This window comes from Lutra lutra, chromosome 10 (assembly GCF_902655055.1).
Source record: "Lutra lutra chromosome 10, mLutLut1.2, whole genome shotgun sequence".
NCBI lineage: Eukaryota > Metazoa > Chordata > Mammalia > Carnivora > Mustelidae > Lutra > Lutra lutra.
The window spans coordinates 80650233-80664978 of record NC_062287.1 but is presented as its reverse complement, the minus strand read 5'-3'; the positions used below and the strand labels follow the sequence as shown (position 1 = coordinate 80664978).

At 43.6% G+C, this 14746-nt stretch overlaps 1 protein-coding gene across 1 annotated transcript in view; it reads left to right on the top strand.

Annotated features, from left to right (window-relative positions):
• The first annotated feature begins 1276 nt into the window (after nucleotides 1-1276).
• Nucleotides 1277-14746, top strand: part of LGR4 (leucine rich repeat containing G protein-coupled receptor 4) — a 103602-nt gene continuing 90132 nt past the window's right edge. The window contains exon 1 of the mRNA XM_047747272.1: nucleotides 1277-1962. Within this exon, the coding sequence (XP_047603228.1) occupies nucleotides 1778-1962 (185 nt within the window). The 5' untranslated portion in view covers nucleotides 1277-1777. The remainder of the gene's footprint in view (nucleotides 1963-14746) is intronic.

Genomic DNA, 14746 nt, shown 5'->3' with positions numbered 1-14746 from the left:
TTAAAAACTGGAAGTCAAGGCATGTTTTTGTATATATTGACTCTCTCAAGACTCTACTTTCAGGGATCATTTGTGTAGTGTGTATTTATTGACTCTTTAGCATATAAATCAGTTTATAGTATATTAGTCACATGCCCAGCTAGGCATTATTTTTAAAGTTAAATTCTCAAATGCAAAGATGATGGCAAGGTTTCATTTTAAACTTCTTAGGTCTGTATCAATTTATTTCCATTTTCCTTAATTTTACTTAGGTGACATGAGTGGTAAACTTTATGATAGTGACATTTTTAACCCCATCTGCCTTAAAGTATTCATGAAAACTGTCCCTAATATAGATGGTAAGACAACCAAAGGCATAGTGGAAAGTAAGAAAAGAGGTGTCCATAAAGCAGTATTTGTTGCAAATAATGATTCTGTGGGGTCTATTAAGCCCCAGAAGTCCACAAGAGGAAGGAATGCTGATAAATTACCTGACACCAAAGTTGCTGGATGACTTTTCAGTGGTAGTTACCTAGCACTCAAATGTTCTCTTGTCTGGAGAAATTTTCCAGTGTTCAGTAACATCACCTCTTTTGTCCCTTACAAGATTCCTGTGTTTTAGGATTTTAAAGAACGTGAGAAAGCCGTCTGAACTGAGATCCCCAAAACTTGGTATCATCAGTGGTTCATTGCTAAGACTTAGCTAACCAGTGCCTATCAAAATAGGTGTAAAGATCTCAGGTGAAGTGAGAGGGTTGTGAGGGTACGCGGCTTTAATTCCATATATAGCTAAAACCTAAAAATTTATGTCAGAAGAAGGGAGACTTCCTCTTTCTCCTCAAAAATCTTTTTTCCATTTGCACAGCTCCCAAAGACCTCACCCTTTGGAAGAGCAGAGAGTCATCTGAAACTTAACTGAAGGCTGGAAGCAAGTTCTACTTTTCAGGTCATCCAATTTAGGAGATCCAGTTTCTGCGTAGGGAAGAAGACGCGTGGGGTAGGGGATAAAACAGACTCTACGTCTTCATATCCTTCCACCTTCCATCCTCAGTCTGCCACGCAAATCGAGCCAAGTCGGGAATTTTGCCTTGAACCACCACCAGCACCAGCACCAGCACTACCTTGTCACTCACGCCCGATAAACACGCCCCTCTGGTCCTACTCTTGGCCAGTGGCGGCTCCCCTCTTTGCATAGTAATGAGCTCGAGACCTCTGCGGGCCAATGGCGCTCCGGGAGAAGGGTTAGTTTTGCATGTACCTAAGTGATTTGCATAACCCGGCGGCTGGGGGCTTGGGAACCCGAGCGTGCAACCCTAGAAGGGAAAAGGACGGGAGGAGATTGAGCCGCGGCAGCGAGAGAGCGAGCAGGAGCCTGGGTGTTTGTACGAGAGCCGGGCGGGGGTTGGGGCGAGGGGCCGGCATGGCTGAAGCCTGCGCTCCGCAACCTTGAAGAGCGGCTGCGGCGCGAGGCCGGGGACCGGGAGGCGGGTGCGATGGCAGAGCGCGGCCCCGGCAGCTGCGCACGGCCGGGCCGGCTGGCCTGAGCCGCCGGAGGAGCGGGGCTGCCTCTGCGCTTCCATGGAGCAGCGGGAAGGGCGAAACTCCGGAGCGCCGCGTCCCTGCACTGCCGCCGCGGACTGTTGAAGGGGCCGAGCCCGCGCGACCGCCGAGAGAGGAGAGTCCCCGCCCCAGTCCGCAGGCCGGCCGCCCCGGGGCGGCGGGGGGCGTCGGAGGGCAGCGGAGGCGCGCCGAGTGAGCGGCGCCGCGGGAGAGGCCGGCGCGGGAGGCGGCCGCAGCAATGCCGGGCCCGCTGGGGCTACTCTGCTTCCTCGCTCTGGGGCTGCGCGGCTCGGCCGAGCTCAGCGGCGCGGCGCCGCCTCTCTGCGCGGCGCCCTGCAGCTGCGACGGCGACCGTCGGGTGGACTGCTCCGGGAAGGGGCTGACGGCCGTGCCGGAGGGGCTCAGCGCCTTCACCCAAGCGCTGTGAGTGCCGGGGTGAGGGCGCCGGGGGCGGGGCTGGGGGGACAAGGGGTTGCCGGGGGGCAGAGTCGGTGGTCCGTCCCATCCCACCCACCCGTGTTCCGAGGAGCGGGGCGCGGGTCACCTGTGTGTGGAGGTGCTCAGCACCCACTACCGCGCGGCGGGCTTTCCAGACTGCGCTAGTCCGGGTCCGAACCGCGAGCAGCTTTTTAACCCCAGACTTTTGGGGCACAGTCACCCCCCCAGCCCCCGGAAAGTGTATCTGGGGCCAAGCGGGAGGAAGGAATCTGGAAACGCCTGCCCCTGGCAGCCTTTTCAGGAGACCTTCCCTTCTCAACGCGGGCCCCCGCTCAGCTGGCAAGAGCTTCGTAGTCGGTAGGCTGAGGGCGCCTAGAACTTGGCCTGGGTCTGCAGACCTAGGCACGTTTCGTGGGGAATACCTGGAGCTTTCTGGGTTCCAGCATATGGGGAGAAGAAATACCTGTGCCTCAGGGTGAATCCCCTTCCAGTTCGGCCTCATCCAGGTAGAGTGACCTGGCACCTCGGTCCAGTTCCACCGTGGACTGCCCGACAAGCGCCCAGGATTCTGGAGCGCGCGGGGTGGGGGTGGGGGGAGCCGGGCAAAAATAAGACGGAAGGAGGGGGGAAATTGCAGGTTTCTTTTGGTGAAAATACTCTTCTTCCCCAAGTAGGCCTTTTAAAGAAAGAATGCTGACCCGAGGTACAGGATGTTGGAAGAAAATCAAAGCTCCAGAGCATATTCTCTGCCCAACCTTCTAGAATGGAAGGCAGCAGTTTTCTGCTGTACATTCATTTCCAGAACTTTTCTTTTGAGCTGCCTGGGGCTGGGAAAGTCACTCAGAGCGTTCTGACTTCTTAAAATCTCTCTCCTCAAAGGGAGACCTGAGGCTGTAGACATTCCCTTCAGAAAAGAAGAGCAAACTGAAATAGGTGTTATCCGTGGTATTGGCAAATACGACCAATAAAAAAATAGGGTAACTGAACGCAGGGCTTGGTGTTTGCGCTTGTGTGTTGTGTGGCCTGCGGAGTGATTAAGTCAAGAGCCCCGAAGAACTGTTTGAGGAAGGGATTCTGAGAGGTCTGTGGTGAGGGGAATTTCCTTTTGCCTTATAGCCAAGGAAGGGGACCTCTTAGAAATAATTTTAAAGGAGTAATTGACCCCGTGAAGAAATCCTTTCTGTGCAGGCCAGAGCTTTGCGGTGTTTCCAGGTGGGTGGTGGGAGGTGTTCGGCTTGCTCTCTGCCAATGGGGGTTTTACTGAGTATTGCAGCCTGTTGACTTGGAATCTGCTTCATTCTGTGGCCTTCAGCTCCCCCTCCTTATTTCTCACGTGTTAGTTACATATTTGAAGTCATTTTCCTCCAGTATGGTGAAATTTAACTTTCTTACCGAAAGTTAAGTGAAGAGCAGTTTGCAAAAAGTTACATCAAGTGGGCAGGTTCGAGTGGAAGTGAGGGGAAGAAGACTGTGTAGAGGAGATGGGGCTTTTTTTTTCCTTGTTCTCTTGACACTTAGGGTAATTCATGCAGGAGAGGTGCCTTTATCTGACCTCTCAAGCCTCTCTAATCGTAGAAAAGCATCTTTTTGCTGTTTTGACCAGTAGTAAAGATTCTACCAGTTTTGATGAGCAGTCTTGTCCTGTAAGGAAAGGGGCTGTTTTGCATTAGTACCTAAAACCACAAAGAAATAGCACAATTTTATGTGAGCCCACATTCCTGTCTGCAGATCATCTTCCTTTAGAACTCACTGGAGGTAGTCAAATGCCATATTCTCAACTTGGAGCCCTATAGAACTCCCTGTTTGAGGCTTGGGAACCAAAAGTCATTGGCAACTGTCCAGATTAGGTTGCCTAAGCTAGCACCATCCTGGCACTTTCTGAGCTGCTGTGGTGAGCAAATGTGCTACATTTTCCTCTTCCACTTGTGACCTATAGCTAGAGTGATCGGACCTCCTGACAACTAACTCCTTATTTCACCCCTGTCTCTTCATTTCATCCTCAAAAGTATATGTGACTGCCCCACTTAGGGGGCATTTTAAGGGCAGTGTGTTTGCATTTTGAGAGACCAGCTGGTTCAGTGAATCTCAAAAGCCATATTAAGGATGGGCAGGTGCTGTGGGTTTGCACAGTCGCATTGATCATCTGGGAACTCTTTCCAGGTACTTCTGATCTGCTGTCCCATTATAGCTTTAGTGAGCCACGGTTACATAGCAAGGGATTAGATCCATGGTCCCAAACTTTTGCTCACCATTTCCTAATTTCTGGAGCATTGCACAGAAAATTACAAACACAGATGCAAGTTAAAAAGAAGAGGCCAATCAATCAAAGTTCTTTTATTTTCTTCTCATGGCTCAGTGGTATATATGGTATCTTCACCTCCACCAGGGGTGCGTGCACTCCACTTTGGAGACCCTGGGACTCACAAAGTGCAGAGATTGTATTTTACTCAGCTTGGAGTACACAGAGCCTGGTACACGGGAGGCACTTCAAAATGTTGCAGTGAAGAGAGAATAACTTAAGGCCAACACTGAAGGCAGACTCGGGGCTTGGAATTCAGACATCATTCCCACACAGGATTGCCAAATTCAGCATTCTCAGCATTTAGTCTTTTGTCCAGATTTGAGAAAGCCCCAGAGAGAGGATACTGCTGCTTCTCCGTTAGGCTCGTTTAAACTTGTTCCATCCAACAGTGTCTATTTCCTGCTGAAAGCTGCTTTATCCGAGTCTGGGGGCAGAGTCAGATGTAATCCTCAGTATTGTTGATGGGATTCCTGTGTTCGCACTGTTTGCTGCGCCTGTACTGGTGATTTATATTTTGCAAGAGCTGTTCTCAGTCTTGTGTCACACAATACACTGGCTTGTCACAATTCACCCTGAGGTGTTTTAAAGGAAGTCATCTTACTGGTATTAAAATTCAAAGTTTATTTTATCAAAGAGATTCAAGGTTATTCCTATAGTAATGGTAACAGGTCACTCTTAATCACCTATACTCCCAGAGGCTTGAGAGAAAGATGAAGTCCCAGTGGTGTTGGGGAGAAGTTTGTGCACATGTGTCTCCTGTGTTACTGCCTCAGCGTCTGGGTGTCGTGGACTCAGAGCACAGATCTCCACATCCTAGATTATGTCTGGTCACCAGTGTTAAGATGACACAGGCTGTTTTTGTGGTTTCATGGAGACACTGGTGGGTCTGAGCCCTTGATTGTAGTCCTTACCTTGCCACTAAGTAATTTTGTGGCCTCGGGCAAATCATTCTTTTTTTGAGGTGTGTGTGGGGGTAACAGATTTCTCATCTGAAAAATGAAGTAATTGGATTCACTAGATTATTTCTAAGGCCACCTGCAGCTTCCAGAAGTTATATGATTTTATAATTCTTACATAATCTTAGGATGGCAAGGTGACGATAATGTTACAATCGTCTTGTAAAAGATCCCAGGAACTGCAGGATTTCGTTTTGGGTGAAGTTGCACAAGCCTCTTCATTACCACTCACTTGGAGGAGGAGTTCTTTGTGTTTAGAAGTGTGTGTTAGGAAATTTGCCATGGAGACTTGTTGCAGAATGCATGACTAGCTAAGACGCTTTGCTAGGGTAGAATAGCCCTGTTTGTTTCCTGTGGGGATGGCTTAACACTCGGAAAATAAAATCATTCTGTTTCAGTAATTTGGATACTGTACAAAAAGTTACTCAATGTCCTCACTTCCATATAATTAGTCATAATCTCGCCAGCCTTCACAGTGTGTGTATCCTGTACATTGGGCAGGTTATCAAGCTTTCTATATAGAATTGATGGTTACTTGAGAGGCTTTGAAGTGTTTTTAAAATAATGTTATTTTTTTCTTCATTTGGAAGCCTGATCTTAGATTCTTCCTTAAGATGTGTTATTTCACTACACCAAACAGCTTTCTTCTTTTAATAGTATCATCTAAAAATATTTTCCTCTGCTTTCTCTGATGTTTCCTATATTCTCTGGTGGGTAGTCATCGTATACCTTTGTTGATGGTAGAGTTTGGTATCTCTTGATTTCTGCATTAGGATCTGTAAGTTTCAATGTTTTTAGTTTGTGTAGTGTGTCTTCCTAGAAATGCATTAATATCACATACAAGTGAACTTTGTGTTAAACAAAGCCAATATGTGAATATCTTTAAGTTTAGATTCTTCATTTTACAAACCAGCTGAATTGCTGGGTTTTCTTTAAATACAAGAGAAGGAAGAGGATTCTGCTGGGAATATGGAGAGCTGGTTTCCAGACCTGTCAATAAATTGCACAAGTGACCTTGAGTGGGTGACATGCTTAACCCCTCAGGGCCTTGGTTTCGCCACCTGTAAAACAAGGAAATAAACAACTCTTATTGCCAAGAGTTTTCTTTCTCTTGATTGATTTTTTTTTTTTTTAAATACATTTCTTGCATCCTCTCCCTTGGGTAAGGGAAGTATAGTTGTCTGAATCATGGAATCTCTCGCCTACCCAGGAAAATTCTTCAGTTGTCCAGCTCTGCTGGAATGTTTCCATTGAATGGGGAGCTCACTCCCTCACACAAGGCAACAATGTGCTGGTCTGAACAATACCCAGGACTTGAACCCATAATTCTCTTCTCCAAGGCTCCTTAAGGTTTTGCAGTTACCACTAATGTTTTATGATTTCTGTTGAACTGAATACTTGTGACAGTTATGGTATCACAAGCATTTAATGTCCAGGCACTTGGCTCTTAACATTAGAATCGTAAGGTAACATTTGACAACTTAATCTCTTAGGGAAGATCAAAGTTTTTTACTGGTAGGTGGATCCAGGCAAGTTTAGGCATTTTCTTGGCCTCTTTCAGTCTCTCTCTCAAATTCTTATTTTAGTCATCTTTATAATAGTGAAATTACTGAGAGCCTGCACGTTTGGATTTTGGTTTCTGGTCTCCCTGTTTGTGTCTATCCCTTCATTCCCACTTTTTCTTACCAATAAGTGATGGATATTGGACTAGATGATGGCAAATGTCTCTCACTGCTTTGAATTTCTCTAAACCTGTGTTAACTGTTAAGCAAGTAAAGTTCTCAAATCCTTTAGTGATTTATTGAAATTTTTCCTAAGACTGTCTATCGCTGTTTCTCTATAAAAAAGATAAATTTCCATAAAAGTACAGTATTTGTTGGTACACTTGGGTTAAAAGTTAAACCCTGCCAGATGTGCCTTTCACTCTGAAAAATGTAACTAATGTAACTCACAGTGTTCTTGATAAGACAGCTTTGCTCTTTTAATTTTTTAAGCTAGATCTCAAGGATTTGGCTTTAGAAGGGTGTTAGCCAGCTTGCCTTTAACTGTCTCAGGCAGCCTTCGAGTTTTTGGCAATGCCAACAGCTTTTCTTATATATAAAAGAATACGGATAACTTTTTCCTTTTTTCCCCAACTTTGTTAAGTGAACTATAGCTTCTTTTGCAGAGCTTCATTAGGATGATAAAATGCTCTATTTTTAAGTTCTGCCAGGGAAGAAAAAAATGCTAGGACTAAAGTTTAGCAAATCAGTACTCTTACACAAATGGCTAATTTGTCTGCCTTTCTAGGCATTCTTTTGTATTTAAGTACTTGATGGTCCAGCTGTAGGCCTGGTAGCACCTCTATGGTCTGAAATTGGGTGAGTTCCAAACTGAGTTTAGAAATCAGTGTTAGCAAAAGACAGATCATGACTTTATAGTTCATATACATTTAATAACCTCAATTTCTAAAGACTTTAGCAAGTTTGTACTCAAGTACCTCTTTTAAATGGCAAGATGTAATTATGTAGTAGTCTACTCTGGATTCACCCCCCAACAGACAAGTATTCTTTCTTTCTTTCTTTCTTTTTTTTTTTTTAAGATTTATTTATTCATTTGAGAGAGAGAGCGCACACACAGGGAGAGACTGAGGGAGAAGCCAACTTCCTACTGAGCAGAGAGCCTGATGCGGGGCTCCATCCCAGGACCCTGAGATCCTGACCTGAGCCGAAGGCAGAGGTTTAACCCACTGAGCCACCCAGATGCCCCTAAGTATTTGTTCTTAAATATATGGTGTATATTTGTATATGGCTGCCACTGTTTTTAAGCAAGGTTCTTAAAGTGTAGTGAAGTATGTTGTGTCAAGTACAAGCAGTTAAAACTCTGAATGTTTGGGGTGGTTGTTTTTAATCTCAAGCATGTTTGGTATCATTACATATTTTAATTGTCACAGTAGCCAGGTTCTTCCCCTCTGCACTAAGTTGACAGCAAAATTTGGCACTGGGCATCTCTCTTTTTTGATGCAAGTGATTGAGAACAGGAATGCCCTTCTAAACAGTCCAGGTCCAGGAAGTGAACATCTTTAAGAAATATATTTTTCTGGTTTTCCTAGCTTTTCTGTTCTGAAAGGCCTTATGGGGAAGGCATTGATTTGCCCCTCCTGTAGCAACATGTGGGCCCATAAGAATGTAAGAATAGCCTTGTAAGGAAATGTAAACCATAGATATTTTGGGAGGCAGCTGGGCCATTTAGATCCCAGGCTGGTCTGATGTCTGTACTAGTGAGAAACTTGTGGAGGAAGCATATCTAATATATTTCAAGTTACTTAATGATACTTTATCCTTCAAAATTAATTTGTATTTAAGTATTAAAAATCAAGAGAAGTAAAAGGTTATGTAAGTCCCTTTAGCTAGTTTTTTTTCCCTCTATTTTTACAATAGAATGTAGCTTTTTATTTTTTTAAACAAAGTTTTAAATATAAAATTGAACATTGAAGGAATGAAAATCTTAGTGCGTCCTGACAACAAAATATTTTTGATTCTTTAATCAGATTTCAGAACCTCATTCAGAAAAGTCATGAGGTTAAGTCTCCCAGTCCTGTACATTTTTAAGGTTTTATATGGGGAAGTTGTCCCTCTTAAGAAGAGTGACATAAATCTGACTGAGACATGGTACCTTTACCTTTGTGCCGGATTAGGGCAGGGCCAAGGAATGAGCCTAGATTGCTTCCGGTCTCACTTCTCCATTCTCCTTCAGGCTGTGAAGTTCTCACATGCAGCTGCTAGTACAAACTGCAGACAGTGACTTAGTATAAGTGGGTGACATCAAAACCTCCATGAAGAACTCGATGAGAACTCTTCTCCTAGGAAGATAGGTAGATTTCCCAATTCTCACACTTGTCATAGTTCTTGTTATTTTTAAAGACTTATTGTTTATTGGAGAGAGAGAGAGAGAGAGAGAGAGGTAGAGAATGCTAGCAAGCATGGGGAGGGGGGAGGGCAGAGAGAGAGGGAGAGAGAGAATCTCAAGCAGACACAGAGCCTGATGGGGGGCTTGATCTCATAACCCTTCGATCATGACCTGAGCCAAAATCAAGAGTCTGTTGCTTAACAAACTGAGCCACTCAGGTGTCCATGGTTCTTGTTTTAAAGGTGCAGGACAGGGGGTGTACTTCCAAATTGGCAGGGTTTTCTCTGAAACTCTAGGGATTAGGTTGTGTTGTTAACTTCTGGGTTCTCCCCATTTTCCCAAGAGAAAATACTAAGAGACCCTTGGAGAAACCATATGGATCACAGGAGAAGGGGTTGGCAGACAAGATTTTCCCAAGAGAGAGACCACCAGCGGTCACGACTCTGTTCTAGATTGTCACCTTTCTTGTGTGGAAACCATCTCAGAGGGCTGCTTTCCTGTGGGAGAAGTCTCCAGAGAAGATCACGAGCTCTTGAATGATTTAAACCTTAATAACTCTGTTTTAAAGTCTACCAATTCTTGGGGTGCCTGTCTGGCCCAGCTGGTAGAGCATGTGGACTTTGATCTCAGTGTTGTGAGTTCAAGCCCCATGTTTGGCATAGAGTTTGCTTTAAAAAAAAATGAAGTCTACTGACTCTTTTTCAAGTTGCAGGGAGAGAAAATAATGTCAACCAACTTTAAGGTTTCTTAATGTTCTTGAAGACTGTTCATATGCTCTTATGTTTTAGGCACTCACTTCATCCAGTCTTTGCATTTTCGAAAGTGATAATTGCCCTTTGGTCCTCTTCAAACTCTCCTTATCTGAGATAAATTGAAACATAGACAGAATTCTTATATAATATGATCAGAATTAAGGGAATATTAAGTGAACTTAATACACTTCAAATATTTTAGAATCATGTTGTAAAAATTACACATGGATTTACTGATATTTAGAAGTTTCTTATGATTTCACTTTTCATCTTTTCTGTGTTACTTCTGCTAGTTCATCTCATTTGATTAGTTTTTTTAATATTAATATTTTCCTTTCTTTGTAACAAAGAAAAATTTTCTTGTTGGCCTTCTGCTCTTTTCAAGGTCATTTTGAGTCCGTGGTCACGTAATCCATCTTTTTATGTCATTCTTCTTCTTCTTCTTCTTCTTTTTTTAAAGACTTTATTTATTTATTTGAGAGAGAGAGCATGAGAGGAGAGAGGTCAGCGGGAGACTCACATTCCCTGCTGAGCAGGGAGCTGGATGTGGGACTTGATCCCAGGACTCCAGAATCACAACCTGAGCCAAAGGCAGTCACTTAACCAACTGAGCCACCCAGGTGCCTTATGTCATTATTCTTGCGGTCTTCTTTTTATAGGCCTATCTTTATGAGCAGGCCTTCAAAAAGGTTTTGTTTTTGAGAGTATGGCACAAAGAGTCCACACCCCTGAGTTCCCAAATCAGCATGGGCATGTCACGTAACCATTTTGAACATTGACTCTTCCGTCTGCAAAAAGAGGTAACTTCATTTTGTCTTCAAGGATCACACCTGGGAAACTTCAGCATGACCTGTCTGAGTGACGGCCAGGACCCGATTTGTTGTCATTTCTTCTGGAAGTGACTAAGCAGTTGCTTGTGTGTATGTGGTCCCTTTTTCTCTGGTTCTTTGAATGTATACCAGGTCCAAAGCCTGTGTAGACTTTGCAGGTGAGCCATTTTGCTAATGGGGAAACGTCTGCTTACCTGGCAGATTTTTTTCGTTCAGAAAACCATGAAGATCCAGGTGGAGAAAGAGACTTTTATCAAGATATCTTCTCATAGGTGGTACTACTCCCCTTTTAACAGGAAACCCTGATTTGGCGGCGGCGGGGGGGGGGCAGTTAGTTACAGTTTCCCTGAAGGAGAGAGCTCAGGGGATATCACGTTTGCTCCCCTGGGTCTCTATGATTGGCACAGCTTTCCTGAGATGGCTGGTCACGTAGAAAGGTGCTATCCTTACAGGGGACACAGTGTATCTCCCCACAGCGAAAAGACATGTGACCTTAGGCAGTGTCAGTGTGGTCTTTAAAAATTTTTTATTTTATTTTATTTGGCGGGGGGAGGGGCAGAGGAAGAAGGAGAGAGAATCCCAAGTAGACTCTGAGCTGAGCCCAACAAGGGGCTTGAGCTCACGACTCAGAGATCACCACCTGAGCCAAACTCAAGAGTCTGATGCTCAACTGTCAGAGCCACCCAGGCACCCCATCAGTGTGATCTTTAGATATGAATTTTCCACTTCCAGACTTTGGAACACTGGGGATTTTCATTAAGCTGTGCTTAACTCTTAGGGAAGCCTCATGCCGATGACTGCCTACTGCAGTTTCTCAGATCATTTTCCATTTTGGGGATGGATAAGATTTACTCAAGATTGACAGTTTAGCTGCTTTCTTGTTTCTTCCCATCACTTGGTTTCTAAGAAACATTCAGATTATGAGAGAACTTTTTCTTTTAATTGCTTTAAAAGTGATATTTTATTGGATATTTGGCTATCTCTGTTTTCTTTTTTAACATTTGAGATTAATGCTCAAGTTTTGTGGATAAAGCCATTTTAGATCTTCTGGATTTCTAGAAAGTGACATGGCGATCTTGTTAAGCACAATTAAAACATTCTCAGAAACTTTAAAAACTTTTCTGGGTTTTGATTCAGACCTGATTTGAAAATGAATGGTAAGTAAGGCCAGAATAGCAGCTAGCATATGCAGCAGTGCTCACAGCCCATTTAGATCGGCTGAGTGTTTCAACTACAGTTGTGCATTTCCTACCCTGGGTCTCTTTCTTTAAAAAAAAAAAAAAAATGGTTGAGATGTTTTTCCCATTACCATCTTGACATCTGCCTGGTTACACATGAATAGCTTGACCCAGTCCCTCAGCAGGGAGACTACCGTGGCCTTGCTTTCAATAGCCATGTCACTGACAAAGAAAACATATGGAATATTTCATTCCTGTCCTTTGCAAACAGTCTGGGGCTGTGAGGGCATGCAGCAGAAAGCTTCATACTTCATGGTAGGTTGGCAAGTCTGTGTGCTAACCATAGGCTCTGCTGCTTGCAATCAAACTGTGTTTTCCAAAGCCCCATCATGTTCTTGAAAATGGAATGTTGTATTTTGGAGAAATCAATTTCTTTTTTTTTTTTTTTTTTTTCAAATTAATTTATTTGACAGTGAGAGATCACAAGTAGGCAGAGAGGCAGGCAGAGAGAGAGGGGGAAGCAGGCTCCCCAGTGAGCATAGAGCCCGATGCGGGGCTCGATCCCAGGACTCTGAGATCACGACCTGAGCTGAAGGCAGAGGCTTAACCCACTGAGCCACCCAGGTGCCCCGGAGAAATCAATTTCTAATACTAGTTTGAATTAACTTTGTATGACCTGCTTCCATGGTGGGTTTCTGACTTAATCATATATTTCACCATTGGGAACTTGTGTGCGTGTGTGTGTGTGTGTGTGTGTGTGTGTGTGTGTATGTGTATGTGTGCAGGACATGCTGTTCCTCCAGGTTTGATATGTGGTTTGTGTTTAATAGATACACAAGTTGGGAATGAGGTTGCTTGATTCCCAAGAGAGCATGCCTCGAGGACTGTCTGCCTCCATGTTTATCTTCTTGTCAGTTCAAGGCTAATTGATCATTCTCTACTAGCCAAGTACTGCTGCATTGACCTTTAAAGGTTTCTGTTGCATAGGACCAGCCTTCTACTTAGGGACTCTGTTTCAGTTCAGCTAGCATTAACGGCTTTGCTTTGTGGTAACTGAATCCACGGTGTGGAGGCTTGTCAGCAGGTGTGGCAGGAGAGGCCAAGAACGTGAAAAAGAGGGGTAAATCAATTGTCTTTTTCAGGTCTTCTGTGTTAAAAGAATTTGCCCTTGGCACAACCCTGGCTGAGGTGGCATTCCAGAAGGAGAAAAAAGCAAAAAACAAAACCTATGACATCCCTAAATGAGAAGATTCATGACTTTGGTGGAGGAGATGACATATATTTCATCAGGGTCTTTTCCACCCAAGTTACCCCAGCCTGAAATTCTAGTTTCATTGTTTCCTAGACATGTGGGCTGTTTCTGACAGGAGTGGATTTACTGAAAAGGAAATGAACTCCTGTATTATCCCAGAAAGAGCCAAACATTTGAATGTATATGTACATCTTATCTAGAAGGTATTTCTGATGGTTCTTGGTATCATTACTGTACATTAGCTATAAAAACAATGTGCTGAAATTACTGCCTTTCACATTTTCTTCTAATTCCTTTTTAAAATTCTTATCATAGATTTCCTTTAAATTTTTTTCTCTCGGGAGGTTACATTTTCAAAAGCTTAGGTTTTAATGAGTCTATTTGAGGTCTTCCCCATTCTTTTAGTGCCTTCATATTTTTATCCTAAAATAACTATTTTAATCTTGGGTGTTCCATCTTCCTACTTTGACTACTTAATTAACTTTCATAACTTTGAATTCATATCATAGGAAAACTCTCCCGAATCTCTCAGTTCTAAAATATACCCTTTTTTTTAGTGTACAGTTCTGCCAGCATTGACATGCCACAATTCATTTGTCGATTCCCCAGTTGAGAAACACTTGCCTTGTTTCCAGTTTTTGGCAAATATAAATAAAGCCAATATAAATATTCACGTAGATGTTTTGTGTGAATGTAGGTTTTCTTTTTTTTTTTTTTAAAGATTTTATTTATTTATTTGACAGAGATCACAAGTAGGCAGAGGCAGGCAGAGAGAGAGAGAGGAGGAAGCAGGCTCCCCGCCGAGCAGAGAGCCCGATGCGGGGCTCGATCCCAGGACCCTGGGATCATGACCTGAGCCGAAGGCAGAGGCTTTAACCCACTGAGCCACCCAGGCGCCCCTGAATGTAGGTTTTCATTTCACCTTTGTAAATATGTAGGAATGAGATCCTAGGTCCAGTGGTAAGTGTATGTTAATAAAACGTTGGTCTAGGTTTAGATGTTTTAAAGCTGTAGTAAGGTTTGATATTACCAATTAGAGCCTCCGTATATTCTTAGCATGGTATGTATGTAGTAACAGCAAACACTGTTAAAAACTGATTTTGTTTCAGTGCGTGTACTTTTTAAAGGAGTAGAATTATTATTTTTTAATTAAGTTCTACATTCAAAGTGGGGCTTACACTCAGAACTCTGAGATCAAGCGTGGCATGTTCTATTGACTTAGCCAGCCAGTCCGGCACCCCAAAAGAGAATATTTAGCTCCTTCTATGGCATCTGACCGTTATTATGATACCCCTTGAGGAGGACTTGTGGAGTAATGTTCCCAGTGTGGAACATTTTGCTTATAGTGACAAACGTTTGAATTTTTAGCATGTCTGTGTTTGGAAAGTCTGATTCAAAAAATGGAAATTTGGTGAGAATTGCTGGGCCTCCTGGTGTATCAGTTGTGTTCCGTGTGTTAATTGTAATTTCCACGGTAATCATTCTGGGTCCCTGGCATGGTTCCCATTTTATAGCTGCATATATGGAGATTCGAAAGGGTTCAGTAACTTGCTCAGACGTCCCACAGGTAGTGGGTGGTACTTTGCGAAGCTCAGGTGTTTGCTCTTTGTT